The sequence below is a fragment of the Mustela putorius genome, unplaced genomic scaffold (genome assembly GCF_011764305.1).
Source record: "Mustela putorius furo isolate JIRA1106 unplaced genomic scaffold, ASM1176430v1.1 tig00000698_pilon_pilon_pilon, whole genome shotgun sequence".
In the NCBI taxonomy this organism is placed as follows: Eukaryota; Metazoa; Chordata; class Mammalia; order Carnivora; family Mustelidae; genus Mustela; species Mustela putorius.
In genome coordinates, this window is record NW_025421449.1 from 5,105,872 (window position 1) to 5,130,008 (window position 24,137).

The window sequence follows — 24,137 nt, forward strand, 5'->3', positions numbered from 1 at the left end:
GCATCTAAATAACCTAAAGTAATGTTTTAATACTACTTTTTAAATTTTAAAAATTGTATCTTCTCATTTCAGAAAATTAGAATATAGGATATACAGGTACAGAATTTCCTAAGCATCATTATAACCACTGTTAACATTTTGTAGATTTTTTTGGTTTGTTTTAATCATTCTGTATTTATTATTTTTATAACTTTTAAATGAAATAAAATGTCATAAACATCTTCCTGTAGTGTTGAGTCTTTATAACCATTGTTTTAATAGCCCTATAGTACACTACCTAAAGATAGATCTTAATTTGCTTAACTGTTCCTCATTGTTGGGTTAGTTGTTTAAAAACATTTCAGCTTTTATAACTAACATGATCATGAATATTTTTGTAAATATTGTTATTACCGCATTTAGTATTATTGCTTAAAGGGGAATTCCTAGATATTTTTTTATTTCTTAATTCATACCAGCAAATGCTTTTCCAAAGAGAGTATGCCAGTTTATAGTTCCACCAGAAAGGTATAAAACTATTCCATTGTAGAATTCAGTATTATATATTATTTTTTTATAGTTCTATATTTAGGGGAAAAATCATGTTGTTTTAGTTTGAATTTATTAGATGACTGTTGAAGTTGTGTATTTTTGTGTTTGGTTTCTAGTTTCAGCATCATAATTTCTTCATATTTCTTCAGTTCCAGTAACATCTGTTTTTTTCTGTATAGACATTTTGGCCTACTTACCTTGCTTGATTCATGTACTTCATGCATTGTTTTAGAGATATGGGGTACCTGGCTGGCTCCATCAGTAGAGCATATGACTCTTGATCTTGGGGTTGTGAGTTCAAGCCCCAATTGGTGTAGAGATCATTTAAAAATAAAATCTTAAAAAAGGAGAGAGAGGGGCGCCTGGGTGGCTCAGTGGGTTAAGCCTCTGTCTTCGGCTCAGGTCATGATCTCAGGGTCCTGGGATCAAGCCCCATATTGGGCTCCTTGCTCAGCAGGGAGCCTGCTTCCCCCTCTCTCACTCTGCCTGCCTCTCTGCCTCCTTGTGATTTCTCTCTCTGTCAAAAAAAAAAAATAAATAAATAAAATCTTAAAAAAAAAAAGAGAGCAGTTTGTCAATTAAACATATATACATAAATTTCAGTGATGCATTTTTCTCTCTTTTTTTTTTTTACTGTGCTCAGGGATGCCTTCAAATGAATGGTTCTGAAGAAGGAGTAATACATTATGTTTGTACTCCATATTGTTGTCCAGGAGTATTGTGGAAGAATATATGGGAACAGTCTCGATAATTTCAAAAATCTAGAATTTTTTTTTTGAATCCAGAAACTTCAAGGATAGATTATATGTAAAGTATATGTTTCAAATATGTTGAAGTAATAGTTTTTAGAAGTCTGAGAATTTATTATTGAATTGTGAATCTTTTTTTCTCCTGTAGGTTGGAAAAGAGACTGTTCAAACCACTGAGGATCAAATTTTGAAGAGAGATATGCCACCAGCATTTATTAAGTGAGTAATTAAAACATTCTTCTCTTGCTAAGCAGAATAATCCTCTTGTTAGAGAAGAAAATAACTGATTCCAGGAACAGCTTTTTTTTTTTTTTTAAATATTTACAATTGAAATTTGACTTTTGATCTTTTAACACTCTGGTTTCCTACTGTTGATTGTATTCATTGCTGTTAAGCATTTTTGACATAATAATTTTTAATAAAACTATGACTTCTGAATTTCATTGTCTGGAATGGGAAGGATTTAGAAACATTCTGACCTTAGCAGGCATTTATCTGGGTAATATGCTGAACACCTTCGCTTGAAGATAAGGAAATAACAATAGATACAAAGTTCAAAAAAATTAATTGCAATGTATTTTAGTGGCATTTTAAATTTAAGTTATATTTACATATCACCCAAACTCCTACAAACAATTTGCAGGTGTTATGGCCTATCCTGAGTAAAAGCAGAGATGCTAACTTTTTTTTTTTTTAAGATTTTGTTTATTTATTTGTTTGACAGACAGAGATCACAAGTAGGCAGAGAGAGAGGAGGAAGCAGGCTCCCTGCCAAGCAGAGAGCCCGATGTGGGGCTCGATCCCAGGACCCTGGGATCATGACCCGAGCCAAAGGAAGAGGCTTTAACCCACTGAGCCACCCAGGCACCCCGAGATGCCAACTTTTGATTAGATAAAACTTTGTTAAGTTCTTGATTATGTTTTCAATGGCTTTGTTCTGTGGCAGTCAAGTACTATGTAAAAGTAAAGGCTGATGAATAAGGCAAAAAACCCCCAAAAGTAGGACCTCTGCAAGTCAAGAGTAAGGTAAGTCTATTCAGTTACAAAAAGGAAGGGCAAAGGATTTGAATAGGTACCTCAAAAGAGAGAAAACCCAAATGGCCAAAAAATGATGAACAGGTGATTTATTTATTTCATTAGTCATCAGAGCTGTGCAAATTATTCTGTTAGGACCTCTAAATTAAGAAGTCTGGTAATATCAGTTGTTGATAATGATGTGGAACAATGGAACTCTCATATACTCCGACTGGAAATGTAAAGTGGTGCAGCCTCTTTGGAAAACAGTTTGGTGTTAGTAAAGCAGAAGATAGGCAATTCTTAGAGAAACTTATGCTCATGTACACTAGGACCTAAATATGAAAATACTGGTATCAACATTGCTCATGATGACCCTCTGATCTATTTATAGTAGAATGGAAGAAAACAATTATGATATAGTTATAAATTAGAATACTAATCAGTAATGAAAAGGATTGAAAATGGTTAATTTTATGTCATGAATTTTAATTAAATTTAATTAAAAAATGAATGAATCTCAAAAATGAGAGAAATGAATGGTAGATATGTAGGTAGGTCCCATTTATTTAAAGTGCAAAAACATGTAGAGATAAACTGTGTTGTTTAGGAATGCCTGCTTATGTGATAAAATGATAAAGATAAGAAAATAATGCTTGTAGAAGTCAGGATAGTAGTATTTCTGGGAGGAAGGAAGAGGGTTATACTTAGGGAGGGGCACATAGGGGCTTCTAAAATGGTAATAATGTAAAAACAAACAAACAAATAAATTAAATGGTAGTGTATTTCTTGATATAAGTGTTGAATTATATAGGTGGTTGTTTTATTCTTTGTATTATACATATGTTTTATACAATTTTCAGTATGTATGTTACATATCACAATTTTAAATAATGTGAGAAGTATTCCTTTATTTTTATCCTCCTTATGTTCTGTTTTCTTTGAACAGATGCAAAATTTCACCCATATTGATGTCTTCTTATTTCTAACTTACTTGAGTGGGTGCTTCTACATAATGGTATTTCTGTTAATTCTGCAAAATATTCATGTATCAGGAAGTAAGGGGCCAGAGCATCTTTTTTTTTTTTGGTAGAGCCTGTTTTGTGGGAGTATCTTGTCTGACTTGCCTTCATTGGATTCATTAACCTCCAAGGCCTCTTCCAGTTCTAACCAATATGAGCCTACTTTGTTTACATGCCATTTCATCAGCGTGGTAATATTAAGATGAGTCCTATGTTGTCATTAAACACTGTAGTTAAACTTATATTTTTTAGAAATAGAAACACAGGTCTAACTTGTACCTGTTTTCCTCTCAGCCCCTTGGAAGGTACACAGTGTGGGCAGATAATGTACAGAGGGTTTCAACATCAGGTGGATATTTGAACTACATAACCCCTTAGAAAGTTCCTTTCAGCCCTATCATTTAAGTCTATGAGTATCATTTGGTAAAGAATTTCTTTAGGAAACTAATTTCTGCTCATTTCCAGAGATATATCCCTGAAGTATGCTATGTGCTCTCACAGGCTTCCTTGGGGACTTTAAAAAAAAAAAATTAAGAAGTGTGTCTTAGTTATGATAATATTTTCAAAAAAGTAGGTAACTTTATTTATTTATTTTTTTAAAAGATTTTTATTTATTTATTTGACACAGAGAGAGAGAGAGAGATCACAAGTAGGCAGAGAGGCAGGCAGAGAGGGAGGAGGAAGAAGGCTCTCTGCCGAGCAGAGAGCCCAATGCGGAGCTTGATCCCAGGATCCCGGGATCATGACCTGAGCCGAAGGCAGAAGCTTTAACCCACTGAGCCACCCAGGTGCCCCAAAAGTAGGTAACTTTAAAACAAAATAAAACTTCATTGATTGGGGTCCCTGGGTGGCTCAGTGGGTTAAGCCGCTGCCTTTGGCTCAGGTCATGATCTCAGAGTCCTGGGATCGAGCCCCACATCGGGCTCTCTGCTCTGCAAAGAGCCTGCTTCCCTCTCTCTCTCTCTCTGGCTGCCTCTCCATCTACTTGTGATTTCTCTCTGTCAAATTAATAAATAAAATCTTTAAAAAAAAAAAAACTTCATTGATTGCCCTTGGTAACCAGGACACCAGTCCCCTACTCTGGTAATAATTTATTTATTTATTGGTAATTGGTAATTTAGAGAAAAAAAAATTAAGCATTTATCTTGCCTTTCCAGAGGTTCTTCAAAAAATTAAAAATAGAACTACCATATAATCTGGCAATTCTATGTATATTCATCCAAAGGAAACAAAATCACTATATCAAAAAGATATCTGCACTCCCATGTTCATTGCAACATTTCTTATAATAGCCAAGACATAGAAACAACCTGAATGTCCATCAGAATGAATGGATAAAGAAAATATGGGGTGTGTGTGTGTGTGTGTGTGTGTGTACCCACACACAGTAATGGAGGGAAGTGAAAGAAGGTGGTTGAAAGGTACAGAGTTCAGTTATAAAGATAAATAAGTTCTGGGGATATAATGTACAGCATAGTAATTAATAGTTAACAATACTGTACTGTATATTTGGAAGTTGCTAAGGGAATAGGTGTCAAAAGTTGTCCTCTCGCCTCCTCCAATATTGTAACTGTCTTGCCCCCTGTACAGTCTATCTCAGAGTAGCCTAATAACCCTAGTCGATGAGGGGAATTCTAATCAACAAATGTGGAATTAATGCCAGAATTAGAAAGTAATAATTATGCAGTTTTAATTATGCATAATAAAATTATGCAATTTTAAACAGTTGATTTAGATAGGGACCATCAATAGATGAAACCGTTCAGAGGTTTTAACCTTTATTCCACCATGGGGGGAAAATCCTGGTCTCCATGGGGAATCAGGGAAAAACACTATGTTACAATCAACTGAAAAATTTACTGAGCAATGTTTAAAAAGTACATAACTTAATATGTTACTTGGAAATAGGATAGAGTATAAATAAAATGGCTATGGTTGTCAAACAGATTTGGGGGGCAAATATTCCATAATTTAAAATATTATGGCTCTTCATGCTTTTCTTGCTTTTCTTTAGAATGCAAAACATAGCAGAAAATAACTTTAGTAGATGCCTTGGCTTGAAGGGGGAGGGGACAGAGAGGGGAAACAGATGGAAGCAGTTAATGACATCCTTGGAACTGTTGAGTAGGACATTCTTTTGGGCTGTTTGGTTGATGTTTGGAGGTTTCCAGGGCATGACAGAGCTTCCTCTGTCATCCACTTTTACAAAGACTTCTAAATAGTGTCTGCTTAGGCAATGCTAAAGGCTAAAAGATGTTTTAAAAATTTATTCTTAGATTAAAATTTCTGCTCCTAGAATGTTAGAATGTCAGGACTAGAGAAAACAGAAGACTCCTGACCTGTAGGTAGATTTATACCTAAGCAATCTGATAATACATTTAGAGATTTTTAGGGAAAGATATATTTTTCAGGATTTTTGACATTTTTAGGATGGGGGGGTTGTCAAAATCACATCCTGGTCTATTTGAGAGACTGGCAGTTAAGGTCATATGGATATATTGGAGAATAGGTTTAATATCAGTTAAAAATTAAACATCTGAGTTATAAGTTTCACTGAGGGCCTTCTAGTGCTTGGGCAATTCCTTATTGTAAAAGTGAGAACATTATAATATAGAGCAAAATTTGCACTGTTACAGAAAGGCTTTCTCTTGGGTGGAGCAAAAGCTATCTGATCTCTAACTGCCCTAGCAGATAGCATTGACAATTTACTAATTTTACCCAAGATTGTAATAATAGCCACACTGTTGCACAGGAGGTGTAGGGTTACGTTATGATTGCTAAAGAAACTGTCTCAATCTTCATAAACTTGAGGAGTATAACGGTCATGCTGTACTGTTATAATATTGGTTAGATTTGCATAATATTGGTTAGATTTTCCCTGTAAAAAGTCATTTGTTCCTTTAGAGACTGTCAGCAGAAGAGTATTTTGCATCATTGTCAATCATCATCATTATCAGGCAGCAGCAATATTTATGTGTAATTGATTAATGAGCTAGATATACTAATTGGTTAAGTATTTATTGATTACCTTCTATTATGTCTAGCACACCACGTGCTACATAGATGGTACTTCTTACCAGTGTATTTTGAGTGATCACTTGTAAGATGTATTGTAAGTTATTTGTTAGCAATAATAAAATGTCAAAATTTGCAAATGCTATATTTTTTTAAAATAAATTGAGCATATTCAGAGTCACATGCATAAAAACATCCTTCTCTTCCCTGCTTACTAGGTAATTGCTTTTTTTTCTTTTAATTTTTATTGAAAAATTGAAAATTGAAAAATTTTTCTTTTAATTTTTATTTTTATATTCAATTGTTTTATATTATGCTTTTTTTAATAAGAAAGATATTAGTGAAATTATAGCTGTTATGGCTGGAAATTGTGCATAATTCCAGGTACACACGTGGGGGAATGTCATACATAAGGGTTTATTCTTTTTTTCTTATAAGATTTTATTTATTTATTTGACAGAGAGAGAGAGGATTGAGAGTACAAGCAAGGAGCTTGGCAGGCAGAGGGAGAGGCAGAAACAGACTCTCCCTGAGCAGGCAGCCTGACTTGGGGTTGATTCCAGGACCCCAGGATCATGACCTGAGCCGAAGGCAGATACTTAATGAACTGAACCACCCAGGTGCTCCCATGTGGTTTTTATTCTTCTGTGTATCATGGAGGAACAAATTTCTGTTGCAGAGAAATTCTTTTAAGATGCTTTAAGAAGGGGGTGCCTGGCTGGCTCAGTTGGTGAGCATGCAACTCATGATCTCAGGGTTGTGAGTTCCAGCCCCATGTTGGGTATAGAGATTGCTTTTTAAAAATAAAATCTTTAAAAAAAAAAAGTTTAAAAAAATGCTTTAAGAAGTTTCAAATTGAAGAGCTGTAATGTGGAGAGGCACCTGGGTGGCACTGTCCATTAAGTATCTAACTCCTGGTTTCGGCTCAGGTTTGATCTCAGAGTGGTGAACCTGAGCCTGGTGTCTGGCTCCTGCTTAGTGTGGGGTCTGCTTGGAGAGAGAAGCTCTCTCCCTCTCGCTCTGCCTACCCCACCACTTGCACACTCTCTCTCTCAAGTAAGTAAGTAAATAAATAAATAAGAGCTGTAATGCAGACCGACTTTCACTATATAATAGCAATGCAGAGAAAGTGCTATCACCGTAAGCAGGAATAGAAGAAAGAGGTTGCATGTGGGAAGTGGGATTTGGGAAAGATAGGTATGGGGAGACGGAAAATACCCCGGGTGGAACGCACTGCAGAAGCAAGTCATAGGGCCTGTGAGGAGAGGGACAGTCATGTTGGGAGTGGTAGAAACTAAGCCAAGGTTAAGTTCTGCCAGGTGATAAAGGTGCTTGGAAACCAGGCAGAGGAATTTGGAATTGGTTAGCAGAGAAGCTTTCCAGTTTTTGTTTTTTTTTAAATAAGATTTTATTTATTTATTTATTTATTTATTTGTCAGAGAGAGAGAGAGAGAGAGTGTGAGGGAGCGTACAAGCAGGCAGAGCTGCAGGCAGAGGCAGAGAGAAGCAGGCTCCCTGCTGATCAAGGAGCCTGAAGTGGGACTCCATCCCAGGACCCTGAGATAACGACCTGAGCCGATGACAGTGGCTTAACCAACTGAGCCACCCAGGTGTCCCAGAAGCTTTGCAGTTCTTGAGCAGTAAGATGACAAGCTGAAAGTGTTTTTTTACCATTTACCATAGCCAAATACTGGATGGATCATAGGGGCTAGTGAAGGAGAGTAAGCTCTATGAACCTACCAGATTCATTTTCTGCCAGTGTGGATTTACTTCTAGATGGATTCCTTATAGGTATAAAATGTTTATAGCAAACTATTTTATTTGGCTTGAAAAAATTGCTGTTGTAGTGTACAATGGAATTTCATTCTTATTTCTGCAGCAGAGCAGAAATGAATGTGGAGGCAGTTTTTGGATCCTATCCAAGGCTGTTCAGTATCTGAATGTATGAAAATGAGTCACTCGTGAGGTGGTCCTTGTTGTATGAACTCCTTGAAAAGGGCATCAGTGGCTTTGTCTATTGGCAGGCAAATGATAGTTTGATTTAGAACTGCAAAAGGTTGCCACTTTCTGTTCAGTGTTGCTCTGAACAGTCTGCTTGAAATCATCAAAACTTGAGTCGATTTACCAGCTTGGATTATTTTTGAAACATACTGTAATGTCTAGGCCTATTGAATAAAAGAATGTTCCTAAAATACCATGTGAAAGGGTTTATGTACTATTAACAATCTGTGTGATTACCATTAATCATATTTCCTAGAGAATTGCACTGTTTTAACTCTTTAACTTTGTTAGTAACCCCAATTACTAATATTTGTACAATTTTATCTTGATTGATATTTGTGTACTACAATGAAGAAATTTACAAAGGGTTGAAACATGCTTTCACTTAATTTAGATCTCTTTAGACCTAAAATAGTGGTGTCATATTTTTAGATCACCAGCCCTTATATTTAGCTTTTCCTTTGCTTATGATCTTGAACACTCAGAATAATCTGTGGCGAAATTTATATTTTTAACCACTCTTCTCAGTGAAAGTGCCCAGGATATCTCTTTTTAGAATTAATTCTTTGATCATACCACTCAGTGCACTTTGCTTATCTGGAGCTCATGTGTGATTCTAATGTTTTATTTTTTAAGTTGAGTTTTTTGGTGATCCTTTCCATTGCTATCTAAGAGAAGATTTTTGTCTCTTTTTTTTTTTTTTTTTTTAAAGATTTTATTTATTTATTTGACAGAGAGAAATCACAAGTAGTCGGAGAGGCAGGCAGAGAGAGAGAGAGAGGGAAGCAGGCTCCCTGCTGAGCAGAGAGCCCGATGCGGGACCCGATCCCAGGACCCTGAGATCATGACCTGAGCCGAAGGCAGCAGCTTAACCCACTGAGCCACCCAGGCGCCCCAGATTTTTGTCTCTTAACATAGATAATCAAGTTTCTGTGAGACAGTTATTCACATCTGCTGGCTGACTTACTGCATTTTTGACCTAGAGCAAACACTCAAACTTTAAATAGTTCACCTTTGAACTTGCTACATTAAACATAATTGTGTACTACTGTGTTTCACAGAGTTTCTCAAACAAAAATGATTTAAGTTTTAAGTCTTTTCAGTAATGAACTCTGAGTCAGGATTATTAATTTGCAGAAGAGTTCCAAACACTTTGGCAGGGATTTGATCCTTGGCTTACTTTGTATACTTTCTGACTAAGAAATAAATCAAACTTTAAATGTATAACCCTTTGGTTTCTATTTCTACAGAGTATTCAAAATCATATGATTGAAAGAAACTCAAGGGACCAAGGGAATTCACATTTATCAAGTACATACTATTGGGCCAGGTATTTACATATTTCCGTCTTCTGAGAACAACAACTTCAAGTATTGATAAATTGATTTATAGTAAAACACTGAGGTTTGACCAACTTTAACTCACCCATGATCAGTTCAGCTTCTTATGTGGCAGGACACTTCCTGTTGGTGGTCTTGTGGCTTCTGATTCCATGTTCTTTCCACCATCTGACCTTCCACGAAGTCATGTGGTCCATCCCTCTCTCTCAGGCAGTGCTAATTTTATACCACTCATAGACGATAACAGTTTACACTTTTCCCAAGTATTTCCACAGAAGGAATATTACTGATATAGTTTGTGATGTATTGCAGTGTCTTGCAACTCTTAAACTGTAAAGAAGTTAAAGTCATAACATTTTAAGGTTAAAAAGAATCCTAGAGATTATTTACTCCAACTGCTTTATTTTGTAGATGAATGGAAATCATTGGCTGTGTCTGCCTTGCTGCTCCAAACCAAACAGAAATACTATAAATAATTAGACACAAGTATTCCCTTAATTATTACCTTGACTGTTCCTATCTAGGTCAAGTCCCAAATCAAGAAATTCTCAAGATTAAAAACAATTCTTTTTTAAATAATGGGCATCCTTTTTTTTTTTTTTAAGATTTTATTTATTCATTTGACAGAGATCATAAGCAGGCAGAGAGGCAGGCAGAGAGGGAGTGGGGGAAGCAGGCTCCCCGCTGAGCAAAGAACCTGATGTGGGGCTCAATCCCAGGACCCTGGGATCATGACCCAAGCCGAAGGCAAAGGCTTTAGCCCACTGATCCACCCAGGCACCCCTCAAGATTAAAATTTTTTCCCCACATCTGTTTAAAATCTTTATTGTTCTTTCTTTAGTACAGCAAAAGAGCCTTATAAAAATATCTCCATTTCCTAAATACCTTTTATGAACTGGGTACTTTAAGTTGTATCCTTAATTCACCTCATCTTGTAGTTGAGGAAGCTAAGACCCAGGGAAACTCAGGAACTTGTTGCAAAGTCTCCCAGTATGCCAATGGCAGAGGCAGGATTCAAACCCTGGCCTGACTCCTATGCTGCGCTCATTCTAGTATGCTAAGACTCTTTCTCACTTCATTACAAGGACTTCTTATGGGCTAATAGTTTTTGTGAGGCTTAAATGAGTGAGATAATGTATGTGAAAGTACCTGGAAAAAAAAAAAAAAGACATTTGGTGATTATTAGTTTCCTTCCTTAGCTTCTCAGTCTTTCTCAGTTCTTCTCTTCAAATAAAGTAATTGCTTTTTTAAGCGTTTCTCAGAGAACATTTTTCCCCAATTTTTTTTTTTTTGTCTCCTATGGTAAGGTCTTTAAAAAAAAAAAGCAAAACAAAACAAGATTGCTTGTTTTTATTTAAAGCTCTTTCTGTACCTATTGAGATGATAATGCACTTTTTATCCTTTATGAGACAGCCGGTCTACTCATGAACATAGATTTTTTTTTTTTTTAAGATTTCTGTCTTTATTTGTCAGAGAGAGAGAGAGGTAGGCAGAGGGAGAAGCAGGCTCCCTGATGAGCAAGGAGCCTGATGTGGGACTTGATCCCAGGACTCCGGGATCATGAACTAAGCCGAAGGCAGACGCTTAACCAACTGAGCCACCCAGGCATCCCTGAATATAGATTTTGTGATGGTGAACCATCTTTGTGTTTCATTCTTTTTTTTTTTTTTTTAAAGATTTTATTTATTTATTTGACAGATCGCAAGTAGGCAGAGAGGCAGGCAGAGAGAGAAGAGGAAGCAGGCTCTCAGTATAGCAGAGAGCCCGATGCGGGGCTCGATCTCAGGACCCTGGGATCATGACCTGAGCCGAAGGCAGAGGCTTAACCCACTGAGCCAACCAGGCACCCCCATCTTTGTGTTTCTAGGATAAACCCTACTTGGTTGTGATTTTAAAAAAGAAAATGCAGTGCTAAATTCAATTTTGCTAATATTTCAAAAGGATATTGCTTCTTTGTCCATGAAGTATCTTGATCTGTAATTTTCTTGGTTTGTTCCCATCCAGTTGTGGTGTCAATGTTATTTTAACTTCATAAAATAGGGTCTTTTTCTAGTTTTTGAAACAGTTTACATAAAATAAACATTATTTGTTTTTTGAAAGTTTGGCCAAACTTGCTTATAAAACCCTGGGTCTAGTATCTTTTGGTAGAAGAAACTTGATTACTCATTCAGTGTCCTTTTTTTTTCTTTTTTAAGATTTTTATTTATTTATTTGACAGACAGAGATCACAAATAGGCAGAGAGGCAGGCAGAGAGAGAGGGGGAAGCAAGCTCCTCGCAGAGGAGAGAGCCGGATTCGGGGCTTGATCCCAGGACCCTGGGATCATGACCTGAGCCGAAGGCAGAGGCTTTAACCCACTGAGCCAACCAGGTGCCCCATCCTTTTTTTTTTCTTTATGTAATTCCAGTCTTAAATTCATTTTGAGTCAACTTTGTTAATCTGATACTTTTCTTAAAAGTTACCCATTCATGGGGCACCTGGGTGGCTCAGTGGGTTAAGCCGCTGCCTTCGGCTCGGGTCATGATCTCAGGGTCCTGGGGTCGAGTCCCGCATCGGGCTCTCTGCTCAGCAGGGAGCCTGCTTCCCCTCTCTCTCTCTGTCTGCCTCTCCATCTACTTGTGATTTCTCTCTATCAAATAAATAAATAAAATCTTTAAAAAAAAAATAAAAAAAAAAAAAAAGTTACCCATTCATCTAAGCTCACAAATTTATTAGTATGAAGTTCATAGTGACTTACTGTTATTTTCATCTGTAACATTTCTAGTTATATCACCTTTTTTGTTTAGTATTATGTATTTCTGCCTTTTTTCTTATTATGCTTCTAGAGATTTATATTTTATTATTTTCCCTGTATGGTTTATTTCATTAAATTCTTTCATATTAATTACTTACTTTAACTTTATTTTTTGTTTTTTTAAATGAAGTAGAGTTGACACACAATGTTATATTAGTTTCAGGTGTACAACGTAAGAGATTTGACAAGTTTCTACATTGTGCTGTGCTTACAAGTGTAGCTACCATCTATCACCATACAACACCATTGACTATATTTCCTATGCTATACCTTTTATTCCCATGACTTATTCATTTCATATTGTTTATTATTTAAATACCTTATTTTCAATATTTCAGTCTTTATGTTCAAGCTTTCTTTTTTAAAATGAATATATTTTAGGCTCTTAATTTTATTCTAAGTTCTACTACAAGTTTGGAAGCAGCTATTGGTATGTTGTATTATTATTCAGTGTACTTAAACTAAAGAAAAGGACAAAAACAGTTTATCCATTTCTCTCATCCCCAACCCTTGCCTCTGGCAACTACCAGTCTCTTCTCTGTATTTGTGAGCTTGGTTGGTTGGTCATCCATCCATCCATCCATCCATCCATCCATCCATCCAACTATTTATCCATCCATATATTTATTTGATTGATTGATTTCACATATAAAAGAGGTGATGTGGTATTTGTCTTTCTTTGTCTTATTTCACTTACCATACGCTCTTGAGGTCCATCCATGTTATAGATAGCAAGGTTTTTTCTTTTTTTATGGCCAGATAATATTTAATTATATACAGCAGTTTCTTTATCCATTTATCCATCCATAAACACTTAAGATGTTTCCATATCTTGGGTATCCTAATAAGTAATGTTGCAGTGAACATAAGGGTGCATATATCTTTTCAAGTTAGTGTTTTCATTTTATTTGTGTAAATACTGAGAAGCAGAATTGCTGGATCATATGATAGTTCTACTTTTAATTTTTTGAGAAATCTCCATACTGTTTTCCATAGTGGCTGCACCAGTTTGAATTCCCACCAACAGTGTACAATAGTTCCCTTTTCTCCATATCCTCTTCAACACTAGGTATTTCTAGTCTTTTTGATAATAGCCATTCTGCCTGGTGTAAAGGGATATCTCATTGTGGTTTGGATTTGCATTTTCCTGATGATTAGTGATATAGGGCACTTTTTCATGTGCCTGTTGGCTGTTTGTATGTCTTCTTTGGAAAAATGTCCTTTCATATCTTCTGCCCATTTTTAAATTGGATTGATCTGTTTTTTTTGCTCTTGAGTTATAGGAGTTCTTTATATATTTTGGATATTAGCCCCTTATCAGATATACAATTTACAAATATTTTCTCCTGTTCACTAGGTTGCCTTTTCATTCTGTTGATGGCTTGCTTTGCTGTGTAAAAGATTTTTAGTATGATGTAGTTTTTGCTTTTGTTGCTTTTGCTTTTTTTTTTTTTTAATTATTCTTATTTTTATTTTTATTTATTTAACAGACAGAGATCACAAGTAGGCAGAGAAGTAGGCAGAGAGAGAGGAGGGGAAGCAGGCTCCCTGACAAGCAGAGAGCCCGATGCGGGGCTTGATCCCAGGACCCTGGGATCATGACCTGAGCTGAAGGCAGAGGCTTTAACCCACTGAGCCACCCAGGCGCCCCAATGTTGCTTTTGCTTTTGTTGTTAGATTAGAAAAATCATGAAAACCTGTGCCAAGGAGCTTACCACTTATGTTGTCTTCTAAGAGTATCATGGTTTCAGGTTTTATATTCATGTCTTGAGTCCATTATGAGTTAATTTTCGTGAGTGATGGAAGATAGGGTTCTAGTTTTGGGGCACCTTGGTGGTTCGGTCAGTTAAGCATCTGATTCTTTTTTTTTTTCTTTAAAGATTTTATTTATTTATTTGACAGAGAGCGATCACAAGTAGGTAGAGAGGCAGGCAGAGAGAGAGAGAGAGAGAGGGAAGCAGGCTCCCTGCTGAGCAGAGAGCCCAATATGGGACTTGATCTCAGGACCCTAAGATCATGACCTGAGCTGAAGGCAGTGGCTTAACCCACTGAGCCACCCAGGCGCCCCAAGCATCTGATTCTTGATCTCAGCTCAGGTCTTGATCTTGAGGTTGGGAGTTCAAGCCCTGCATTGGGCTCTGTGCTGGGCATGGAGCCTACTTAAAAAAAGAAAAAAAGGTAGAGGTCCATATTTATTCTTTTGCATGTGGCTCTCCAGTTTTACCAACACTATTTATTGAAGAGACTGTCCTTTCACCATTGTATATTCTTTACTTCTTTGCCTTAAATTAGTTGACCATACATATGTGGGTTTATTCTGAACTCTCTGTTCCATTGATTTATGTGTCTGTTTTTAAGCCAATACCATACTGTTTTAATTACTATAGCTTTGTAACATAGTTTGAAATCAGGGAGTGTGATGCCTCCAGCTTTGTTCTTCTTTCTTTAGGATTGTTTTGTCTATTTGGGATCTTTTTTGGTTCCATACAAATTTTAGGATTGTTCTATTTCTGTGAAAAATGCCACTGAAATTTTCAGAGGGATTGCATTGAATCTGTTTATTACTTTGTATAGGATGGATATTTTAATGATATTAATTCTTCTAAGCCATGAATATGGGATACCTTTCTGTTTATTTGTGTCTTAAATTTATTTCATTAATGTTTTGTTGTTTTCATTATATAGGTCTTTCACCTCCTTGGTTAAATTTATTCTTAGGTTTGTTATTCTTTTTGATGCAGTTGTAGATGGGATTGTGAATTTTCCAGCTCTAGAAACTTTAATAGTTGTGATTTGGTTGTGATCTCATCTTTAATGATATGCTTTATTTAGGAGTACGTTTTGAAATTTTCAAAATTCTTTTTACTGCTCTATTTCTAATTTAATTGCATTGTGCCCAAAACATGATTGATATAATATCAATTCTTGGAAATTCTTTTGTGATATAATATATGTCAGTTTTGCTAAGTGTGCTACGTTTACTTGAAAAGAAAGTATATTCTTTCTTGCTTTCATTAAGTCAACATATAAACATTATTATTATAATTGTTTTAAGATTTTATTTTTAAGTAATCTCTATACCCAGCATGGAGTTGACTTGAGCTCACAACCCTGAGATCAAGAGTTGCACACTCTACTGACTGAGTCAGACAGGAGCCCCTAAATATTACCAATCAAAATTTTATTGCCTTACTGTTTTGTCTGTTTGAACTCTCAGTCTATGATGAAGTATGTTGAAATCTCCTACAGTAATTTTAGGCTTGTCAGTTTTTCTCATAATTGTCAGCTTTAGCTTTATATATCTCAAAGCAATATTATTAGTAGTAAGTGGTTACAAGGTTATGATTCTCCTGGGTCCTAAATTCTGTCAAGTATTTTGTTATTTGTTACCCGCCCCTTTTTTTTTTTTTTAAATTTTATTCATTTATTTGAGCAAGAGAGAGTGAGAGAGAGCTTGAGAGGGAAGAGAGGGAGATGCGGACTCCCAGTTCTGCAGGGACTCGATCGGGGGGACTCTGACCTGAGCTGAAGGCAGTGACCCAACCAACTGAGTCACCCAGGCACCCTGTTACCCTTTTTAAAAAAAGATTTATATATTTATTAGAGAGAGGGTGAGCACGTTCTCGTGCTTGAGCAGGGGATGGGGCAAAGGGAGAGGAAGAAAGAGAATCTCTAGCAGATTCCCAGCTGAGCATGGAGGCCTATGTGGCCCGATCCCATGACCCTGACTGAGATCAAGATCTGAGCTGAAATCAAGAGTCGGACGCTCAACTGACTGAGTTACCCAGGCACCCATTTATTGTTGTTTTTAAAGAACAGCTGTTGATTGATGTTAGTCTACTGTTGACTTGTATCTCCAGTTTTTTGTAAACCATATCTTAGTTCTTGGCAGTTTTTTTGGAATGGAATAGCCATTTCATTTTGTATTTAGATATTTATATTCCTAACTCATTCATTACATTCTAGAACAGTGATTATCAACTTTTTTTTTTAAGCATAAGGACCTTCAAATAATAATAGTGAGATTTTTATTACCATTTGTTTAAAAATGGGTAAGAATGAAAAATGCAGTGAGTGATTTTATAATGTTTTAAAATAAAATTTTGTTTTATTTATCACAATAGCTTTAAGATACATTAAAAACCTACTAGTATCTGTAAGACACACTTGCTTCTGCAGTCTTCTGTTTCTGCTGTAATCCTACCAGCAGGGTAGGGAGGAAAGACCATAGGACCATAGGAGCCAACGGATCTAGAGGTAGCAGAGCTCTTGCCTGAATCTTACAGACGCCAGATTTGAATAGGGTGTGAAGGAAGTAGGGAAAAAGACTATTACTAATCATTCAGGCTTTAAAGGATTCAAAAGGTATGACTCATACTCTACCTTTCAAATAAGCAGCCTACCAAGAATGAAGAGAGCATGTGGTTTGGGCATTAGTGACACTCTTAACCTTCCTTTCCAACAAGTCACTTCCTCTTCAGTTAATCTTTCGGCTCTGGCAGAATCCTGTTTTGTTTGAAGACTAAGTTAAAACCGGTCACTTACTCTCCTACTCTCATCTGAAAGAAAAGAATTTAGTGAGCCACTGCTATTTCTGTGTATCTTTTAGCTTTGGTATCTCAGTGTACATGTTCAGCAAAGAGAGATTGGTGTGGCCCTTAAAAGGCTTTGGATGTTTTAAATATGACTCATTGTGGTTTCTAATTTTAGTTTTGGGTGTATACATGCAGTGTCCTATACTATCACTGAGTTAAGAAAAGGCCAGGAGTAATTGGTGGATGGGGGCGTAGAGGATCTGTAAATCTGAGAGAGGGGCTGGAGCATGGGGCTGGAACAGCCTGTTTTGCTGTTATCACAGTGTACACGTGGGTGAATTGCTACCATGTACTTTCTACTTGAACTGGATTAAAGTTTGTCATTGTACTCAGTGTTCCCAACTCCCTCCTAAAAACTCTAACTATTCTTGTGGCCTTCACTCAGGTTTCTAGATGACTAATGGCTGAGGATCCTTGACCTTTCTCAAAATGGCAACACCAGGACCAAAGCATATTGGCTAGTCCTAGTCCTGAGATGCCATGGGATGATTCTACTTTTGAGGTTTCGAAGTAAAGTTTGTGCCAGATGGCGAGTATGTAGAAGAAATGTTTATTTTCACACATCTTCCTGAGACTTTTGTAATCTTCACATCTATTATTTTTTTTAAAGATGAATTTATTCATTTTAGAGTGAGAGAGTGAGAGTGTGAGTGAGGATAGGGGCAGGGAGAGAGGGAGAGAGAGAATCCTCAAGCAGACTCCCTGCTGAGTGTGGAGCCTGCTGTAGGGCTTCATCCAAGGACCCTGAGATCATAATCTGAGCTGAAGCCAAGGGATGGATGCTTGACCAGCCAACTGAGCCACCTGGGCATCCCATTCACATCCATTATTTTTATTATTACTTTTCAATCCTGTGTATATATACAATAAGATCTGAGGATGAAATGAATTGCTTATAGAGGCAGGACTTCCTATAGGAGGGACGCTAGAAATAGGCTTAACTGTCAGTTGCCGATGCCAGAAATTTCACAGGAGCTCATTCCTTAGGTTAATGATTTCAATGCTTAAATGCCTGGTGAAGGGAGAATTTTCAGCAGTCATTTTCACTTATCATATGTTTAACTGAGGCTAGGCTCCTAATATGGGAAAACAGAGAGAATTTGAGGACCTGACCCTGACCCCATACCCTGGCCTCTCTGTCGGGCTCAGGTCTGGACTGTAATATTATTTTCGAATGATACCACATATGTGGTCATAGAGAAAAAGAGGGAGCCTTACAGGTTTTGTTTTGTTTTTTAAACTTGACAGAGAGATAGAGCAAAAGTAGACAGAGCGGCAGGCAGAGGGAGAGGGAGAAGCAGGTTCTGCTGAGCAGGGAGCCCCATGAGGGGCTCGACACCAGGACCCTGGGACCATGAGTTGAGCCTAAGGCTGACGCTTAATTGACTGGCTACTTTTATGCCCCCAAAGAGGGATTATTTATTTATTTATTTATAAGATTTTATTTATTAATTTGACAGAGAGAGAGAGAGATCACAAGTAGGCCGAGAGGCAGGCAGAGAGATGGGGGGGAAGCAGGCTCCCTGCTGAGCAGAGAGCCTGATACGGGGCTCGATCCCAGGACCCTAGGAACATGACCTGAGCCGAAGGCAGAGGCTTTAACCTACTGAGCTACCTAGGCGCCCCTAAAAGAGGGGTTCTTAAAAGAAGGTTTGGGGCACCTGGGTGGCTTGGTTGGTTAAGCATCTGACTCTTGGTCTCAGCTCAAGTCATGATCTCTAGATCACGAGATCAAGCCCTGCGTCTTGGACTCTGGGCTCACCATGGAGTCTGCTTGGGATTCTTTCCTTCTTCCTTTTCCTCCTCCTTGCACCCCCCCCCCCCAATAAATAAAATTCTTAAAAAAGGTGTTTATCGTGCAATTAAAATTATTAGATGTAAACACTTAAGTGTACCACCATTTTTATGGCCCTGATTTTGCATTTCTTAATTTTGAAATATGATAGGCTTCTTAGACTTGGAAGTGATCTGGGTCTTTCGTGACCTCTGAGAAACCCTACACAGATGGGAAGGAAAGGAAGTCTCAGCAAGGATTAAGATAAGAGCAGGAATAGCCTTGACAGGCAATTTTGCCTGCCAAATAATTTTGCCAAGGCCAGCCTGGTGGGAAATTGCAGTGATGGAGGTGCTGAGCACAGTGGCCATGGGGGCAGGGTGGGGATGGGGAGCCTCACCCGCCAGTTGATCATGATCTCCTTCTTTCACCTCTTTCCTTCCTGTCTTCCAAATGTTGTTTTGTGAGATGGATATGAGTGTGGCCTCACCAGCTCTCTCTCTCGTGAAAGGACAGGTCCAAAATGTTAACACCTGCTTCCTTGGGTGTGCTCCAGGGTAATCTGACTTCCGTGAAATCAAATTTTTAGGTGTTCTGTTTCACAGCACTAAAGTTTTTAGCAAACAGATTGCATGCGTGCGTGTGTGTGTATGTGTGACAGTGTGTCTAGTCTAAATGGCTATACCGATTTAATTCAGATTTTATTTAAACAAGGATTTTCATAGTTTTTTTTCCCTCCACCCCCAACATATTTGTTTTCTTTTTCTTTTTTCTTTCTTTCTTTTTTTTTTTTTTCCAGTGGGTAGACGTTTAATTTGTTGATGTTTTAGAGAGCCTTTCAGTTTGTATTATGGAGCAGTAGATGTCTAATTAGGTCCAGTGCACTGTTTCCTTTACATTATTTGTTCCAAAGTCCTCTCTTCTTTCTTCCCTCTGCTAAAGCAGTGAGCTGGGATTTGCTAGGTGATTTTTAAAGATTTTTATTTATTCATTTGACAGAGAGAGACACAGCGAGAGAAAACACAAGCAAGGGGAGTAGAAGAGGGAAAAGCAGGCGAGCAGGGAGCCCAGCGTGGGGCTAGATCCCAGGACACTGGGTTCATTAAACGTCCCAAGGCAGACATTTAATGACTGAGCCACCAAGTCTTCCCTGCTAGGTGATTTTTGGAGGAGCAGACTGAGGGTGTGTGGCTTCAGAGTGGATGGGTTCCCCGCACTTTGTGAGAGTAGACTGCCCTCTCCAGTCAAACCAGGTCTATGACAAATGCATGTTATTTTTCACAGAAAGGACTACGTGTGTGTGTGTGTGTGTGTGTGTGATAGAGAATATTGTTCCACTGGAAAAACAATGCAGAGAGACGCTGTGCAGATCATCTCTGTGAGTAGACCTGAACTTCTGAGACAGGAGCGATGTCTGCACCTTCCCCATCACTACTTTCCTAATCTCTCAGGCGAAAATGACCCTTCCCACTCTTATGTCCCCTTGGCCATGTGCTCGATGTCCTTATAAATACTGAGGCATATTTGTTTACCTGTATGTCTTCTTCTCCTGAGGTGGTGACCTTCTGAAGGTAGGGACTTAAAAATACCTTGTGTTCCTAGGATTCATAGCAGGTCCTCATTAGTTAGAGGAATAAATACATGAATGAATGAAACTAAAGGAATTTAAGATTGGATGCGGTCTAGTAGAACCTGCAAAATGACTTATGGCAATCAGTCTCTGTAATATCTGGATCTGTTTTTCTCTTATATTTCTTTAATTAAAAATTCACCATAAGCTTAATCTCCTTGATTAGTGATAATTGAAATCACACGGGACTGAGTAGCTAGGGGTCTTTGTATATATATATCTTAAATTGTATCAAGTTAAATCATGTGTAATCCTGGAAAGAATGGATTAGTGGCTTACAAGTGAGCATCTCTTGGGTCCTGTGGGGCTGTCATTGGTCCACTGATCTAAAGCATACGAATTTTCTGTTAATTTAAGTGGAAGACTGAAAGGCAGAGAGAAGCTTTCAACTTCTCTTTCAACAATCAACTGGTAGTTGATTGATTTAAAGTGTCTAAATCAATATTATTAGGATATAGTCAAGATACATAATTATTTAGGAAACAGAACTTCTCCCTACTGTCTTTCTTTAAAATGTTTTTTTAAAAAATTTAGATTTGTCTTAAAAAGTAGAAGATCACTTTAAGAAGAAGACAGCTTGAATGTTTTAATAAAATCTCATTTTCAGCAGTCAAAACAGACTCATATCTGTTTCTAACCACCGGTTAGTCATGGTGGGATTTGTTTGGCTTTTATGTATGCCATTAAATTTTAATGTACAGATCAGATGTCTTATTGTAGAAAAAATGGTACAGTGTCTGTTTTAGCCCTATCATTTTACCACACAAGGGAACCATTAGTGGAGAATCAAATTGATTCCTGCAGAGCTTTTCGATTTCATCTTTTTTTTTTCTGTTTCTTTTCTCCGTGATGGCTTTTTGTTTTTTTCCACATTTGAAACACTTATGAAGTCACTGGATCCTTGCAAGGAAGTGTAGCACAACCATTGTATTCTGTGATTCTTAGGTTTGTTTGCTTTAATTTGATCAGCATTCATGGTACCTGGAAATAAAATCAAGTTTTGTGACTTTTTAAAATTAATGATCTTTATGGGCCTGTACTGGATGAAAATTCATTTATTCGTTCATTCCACAAATATCTATTGGGCATTTGTTATGAGTCAGGCACTCTGCTTTGTGAATACGTTAATGAACAAAATAGACAAGGTTCTTGGCCTTGCTGAACTTAGAATCTTGCGGAAAATAGAGTAAACTGAGAGGGTGTGATAAATCTCGTGGGAGTATGTAGGAGAGGTACTTGTAGATTTGGGATGGTTTCCTGAAGGAAGAATCATTTAAAGGCAGAATCTAAGATAATAAATAGTGGCTAGACAAGCAGAAGAGGGGAGATAGAGAGGTGTTTGAATTGGCAGGAGTGGATATAAAAAATCTTGAAGCAAGATGTCAGTGCTCTTTCAACTAATGGTCTCAGTGAGTGGTTGGCCATCCCTAAAGATCTTTTGAAATATTCTTTTAAATATTCCTTTAATATTATATAAGTAATATCATATCAATTATAATTTATAATAATACAAAATATTCTTTTGAATATTTTAAACTTTTCATTTATAAATTTTATTTATTTATTTATTTATTTATTTATTTTTATTTATAAAAATAAATTTTTATTTATTTTATTTTAGTGTTATGGGGCGCCTTGATAGCTTAGTCATTAAGCATCTGCCTTTGGCTCAGGCCAAAGGTCCTGGGATCGAATCCCACATCAGGTCCTGGCTTAGTGGGGAGTCTGCTTCTCCCTTTCCGTCTGTGCTCTCTCTCCCAAATAAATAAATAAAATCTTCTTTAAAAAAAATATAGTGTTATGTTAATTCCAGGTGTACAATATAGTAATTCAACACTTTCATACAACACCTGGTGCCCATCACAAGAGCACAACTTAATCTCCATCAGCTATTTCATATCCCCCCCCACCCCCACCCCCTAGTAATTACCATCAGTTTGTTCTCAGTAGTTAAGAGTCTTCTTGGCTTGTCTTGCTCTTTTTTCCCCCTTGCTCATTTGTTTCTTAAATTCCGGAAACATTTTTAATCATAAATTTAACTAGTTGCACAGCATGTATTTTCTGCCATATTGTGCATTGTATACCTGTCTTAAATATGTTTCCATGTAATTGTGGTTCATTTGATTTATGGAAAACATCTGGCATAATCATTGGCCAGGCCAGTCCTTCCTGTGAATCTAGCCAGCTGAAACAACTTTACTTTTTTAAACTTCATTTTCTAAAAGGTTCTTGTGTAGTCAGTTGTATTTTAAACATATTTAAATAATAAGAATTTTTTAATGTTTACTCACATAGTTAACATTTTGTTATCTATGTCATTTTGTTCTTTGTTAGTTGTCATTTTCCCCCCCTGTAAATCCAAGTTTCTGGATGGTATAATTTTCCTTCTTCCTGAAGATTTCCTTTAACCTATCCTATAGTTCAGGTTTGCTGCTGATTGATTCTTTCAGCTTTTACATATCTGAAAAAGTCTTTATTTCACCTTAATTTTTGAAATGTATATTTTTGGGGGTATAGATTTTGAGGTGGACAGGTTGTTTTTTTCTTTCAGTACTTCATTGCCCTATGGTTTGCTTTGTTTCCAATGAGAAGTCTGTTATTCTTTGTTCCTCTGTGTTTAAAGTATAATTTTTCTCCTGCTACTTTTAATATATTTTTTTAAAGATTTCATTTATTTATTTGACAAAGAAAGAAATCACAAGTAGACAGAAAGGCAGGCGGAGAGAGGCAAGCAGGCTCCCCACCGAGCAGAGAGCCCGATGTGGGGCTAGATCCCAGGACCCTGAGATCATGACCTGAGCTGAAGGCAGAGACTTAACCCACTGAGCCATGCAGGCACCCTAATATTTTTTCTTTAACCTTGGTTTTAAGCAGTTTTGTTTATGTGCCTTTAAGCAATTTATGTGCCCTGTTGTAGTTCTCCTCATATTTTATGTGCTTGGAGTTTATTGAGCTTCTTGGACCTGGGGCTTTATGGTGGTCATTAAATATAGACAAATTTTGGCCATCATTTATTCAAATATTATTTTCTGTCTCCTCCTTCTCTTTTGGGGACTCAAATTGCAAATATATTAGGCTGCTTCAAGTTGTACTACAGCTCAATGATGATCTATTCATTTTGTTTAAGTCTTTTTTTCTCCCTGCTTCATTTTGAATAATTTTAATTGCTATGATTTGAATTTCACTAATCTTTTTTTCATGCAGTATCTTATCTGCTAGTAATTTATTGAGTGCATTTTTGTATCTGAGACACATTTCCACTTGTTCTGTTTGAGGCTTGCTTTTTTCTAACCTTTCACTTATTTAATATACTCAAACTTGGGACACCTAGGTGGCTCAGGTTTTATTTAATTTAATATACTCAATTTATTTATAATTTTATTTATTTATAAAATAAATATTATATTTATATATTAAATTATTTATAATTTACAATATACTCATTTGTTTAATATACTCAAACTTGGGACAGCTAGGTCGAGCCTCTGCCTTCGGCTCAGGTCATGATCTCAGGGTCCTGGGATCGAGTCCCACATTGGGCTCTCTGCTCAGTGGGGAGCCTGCTTCCCCTCTCTCTGCCTACTTTGATCTCTCTCTCTATGTGTCAAATAAATAAATAAAAACCTTTAAAAAAATACTCAAACTTTGCTTTACCTTTTGAACATATGGAAT

At 37.0% G+C, this 24,137-nt stretch overlaps 1 protein-coding gene across 2 annotated transcripts in view; it reads left to right on the plus strand.

Moving 5' to 3' along the window:
* Positions 1-24,137, plus strand: part of VCL (vinculin) — a 121,837-nt gene that overhangs the window by 37,367 nt on the left and 60,333 nt on the right. For both annotated transcript variants that reach the window (XM_004769370.3, XM_004769372.3), the window contains exon 2: positions 1,429-1,499. In XM_004769370.3, the coding sequence (XP_004769427.1) occupies positions 1,429-1,499 (71 nt within the window). The remainder of the gene's footprint in view (positions 1-1,428; positions 1,500-24,137) is intronic.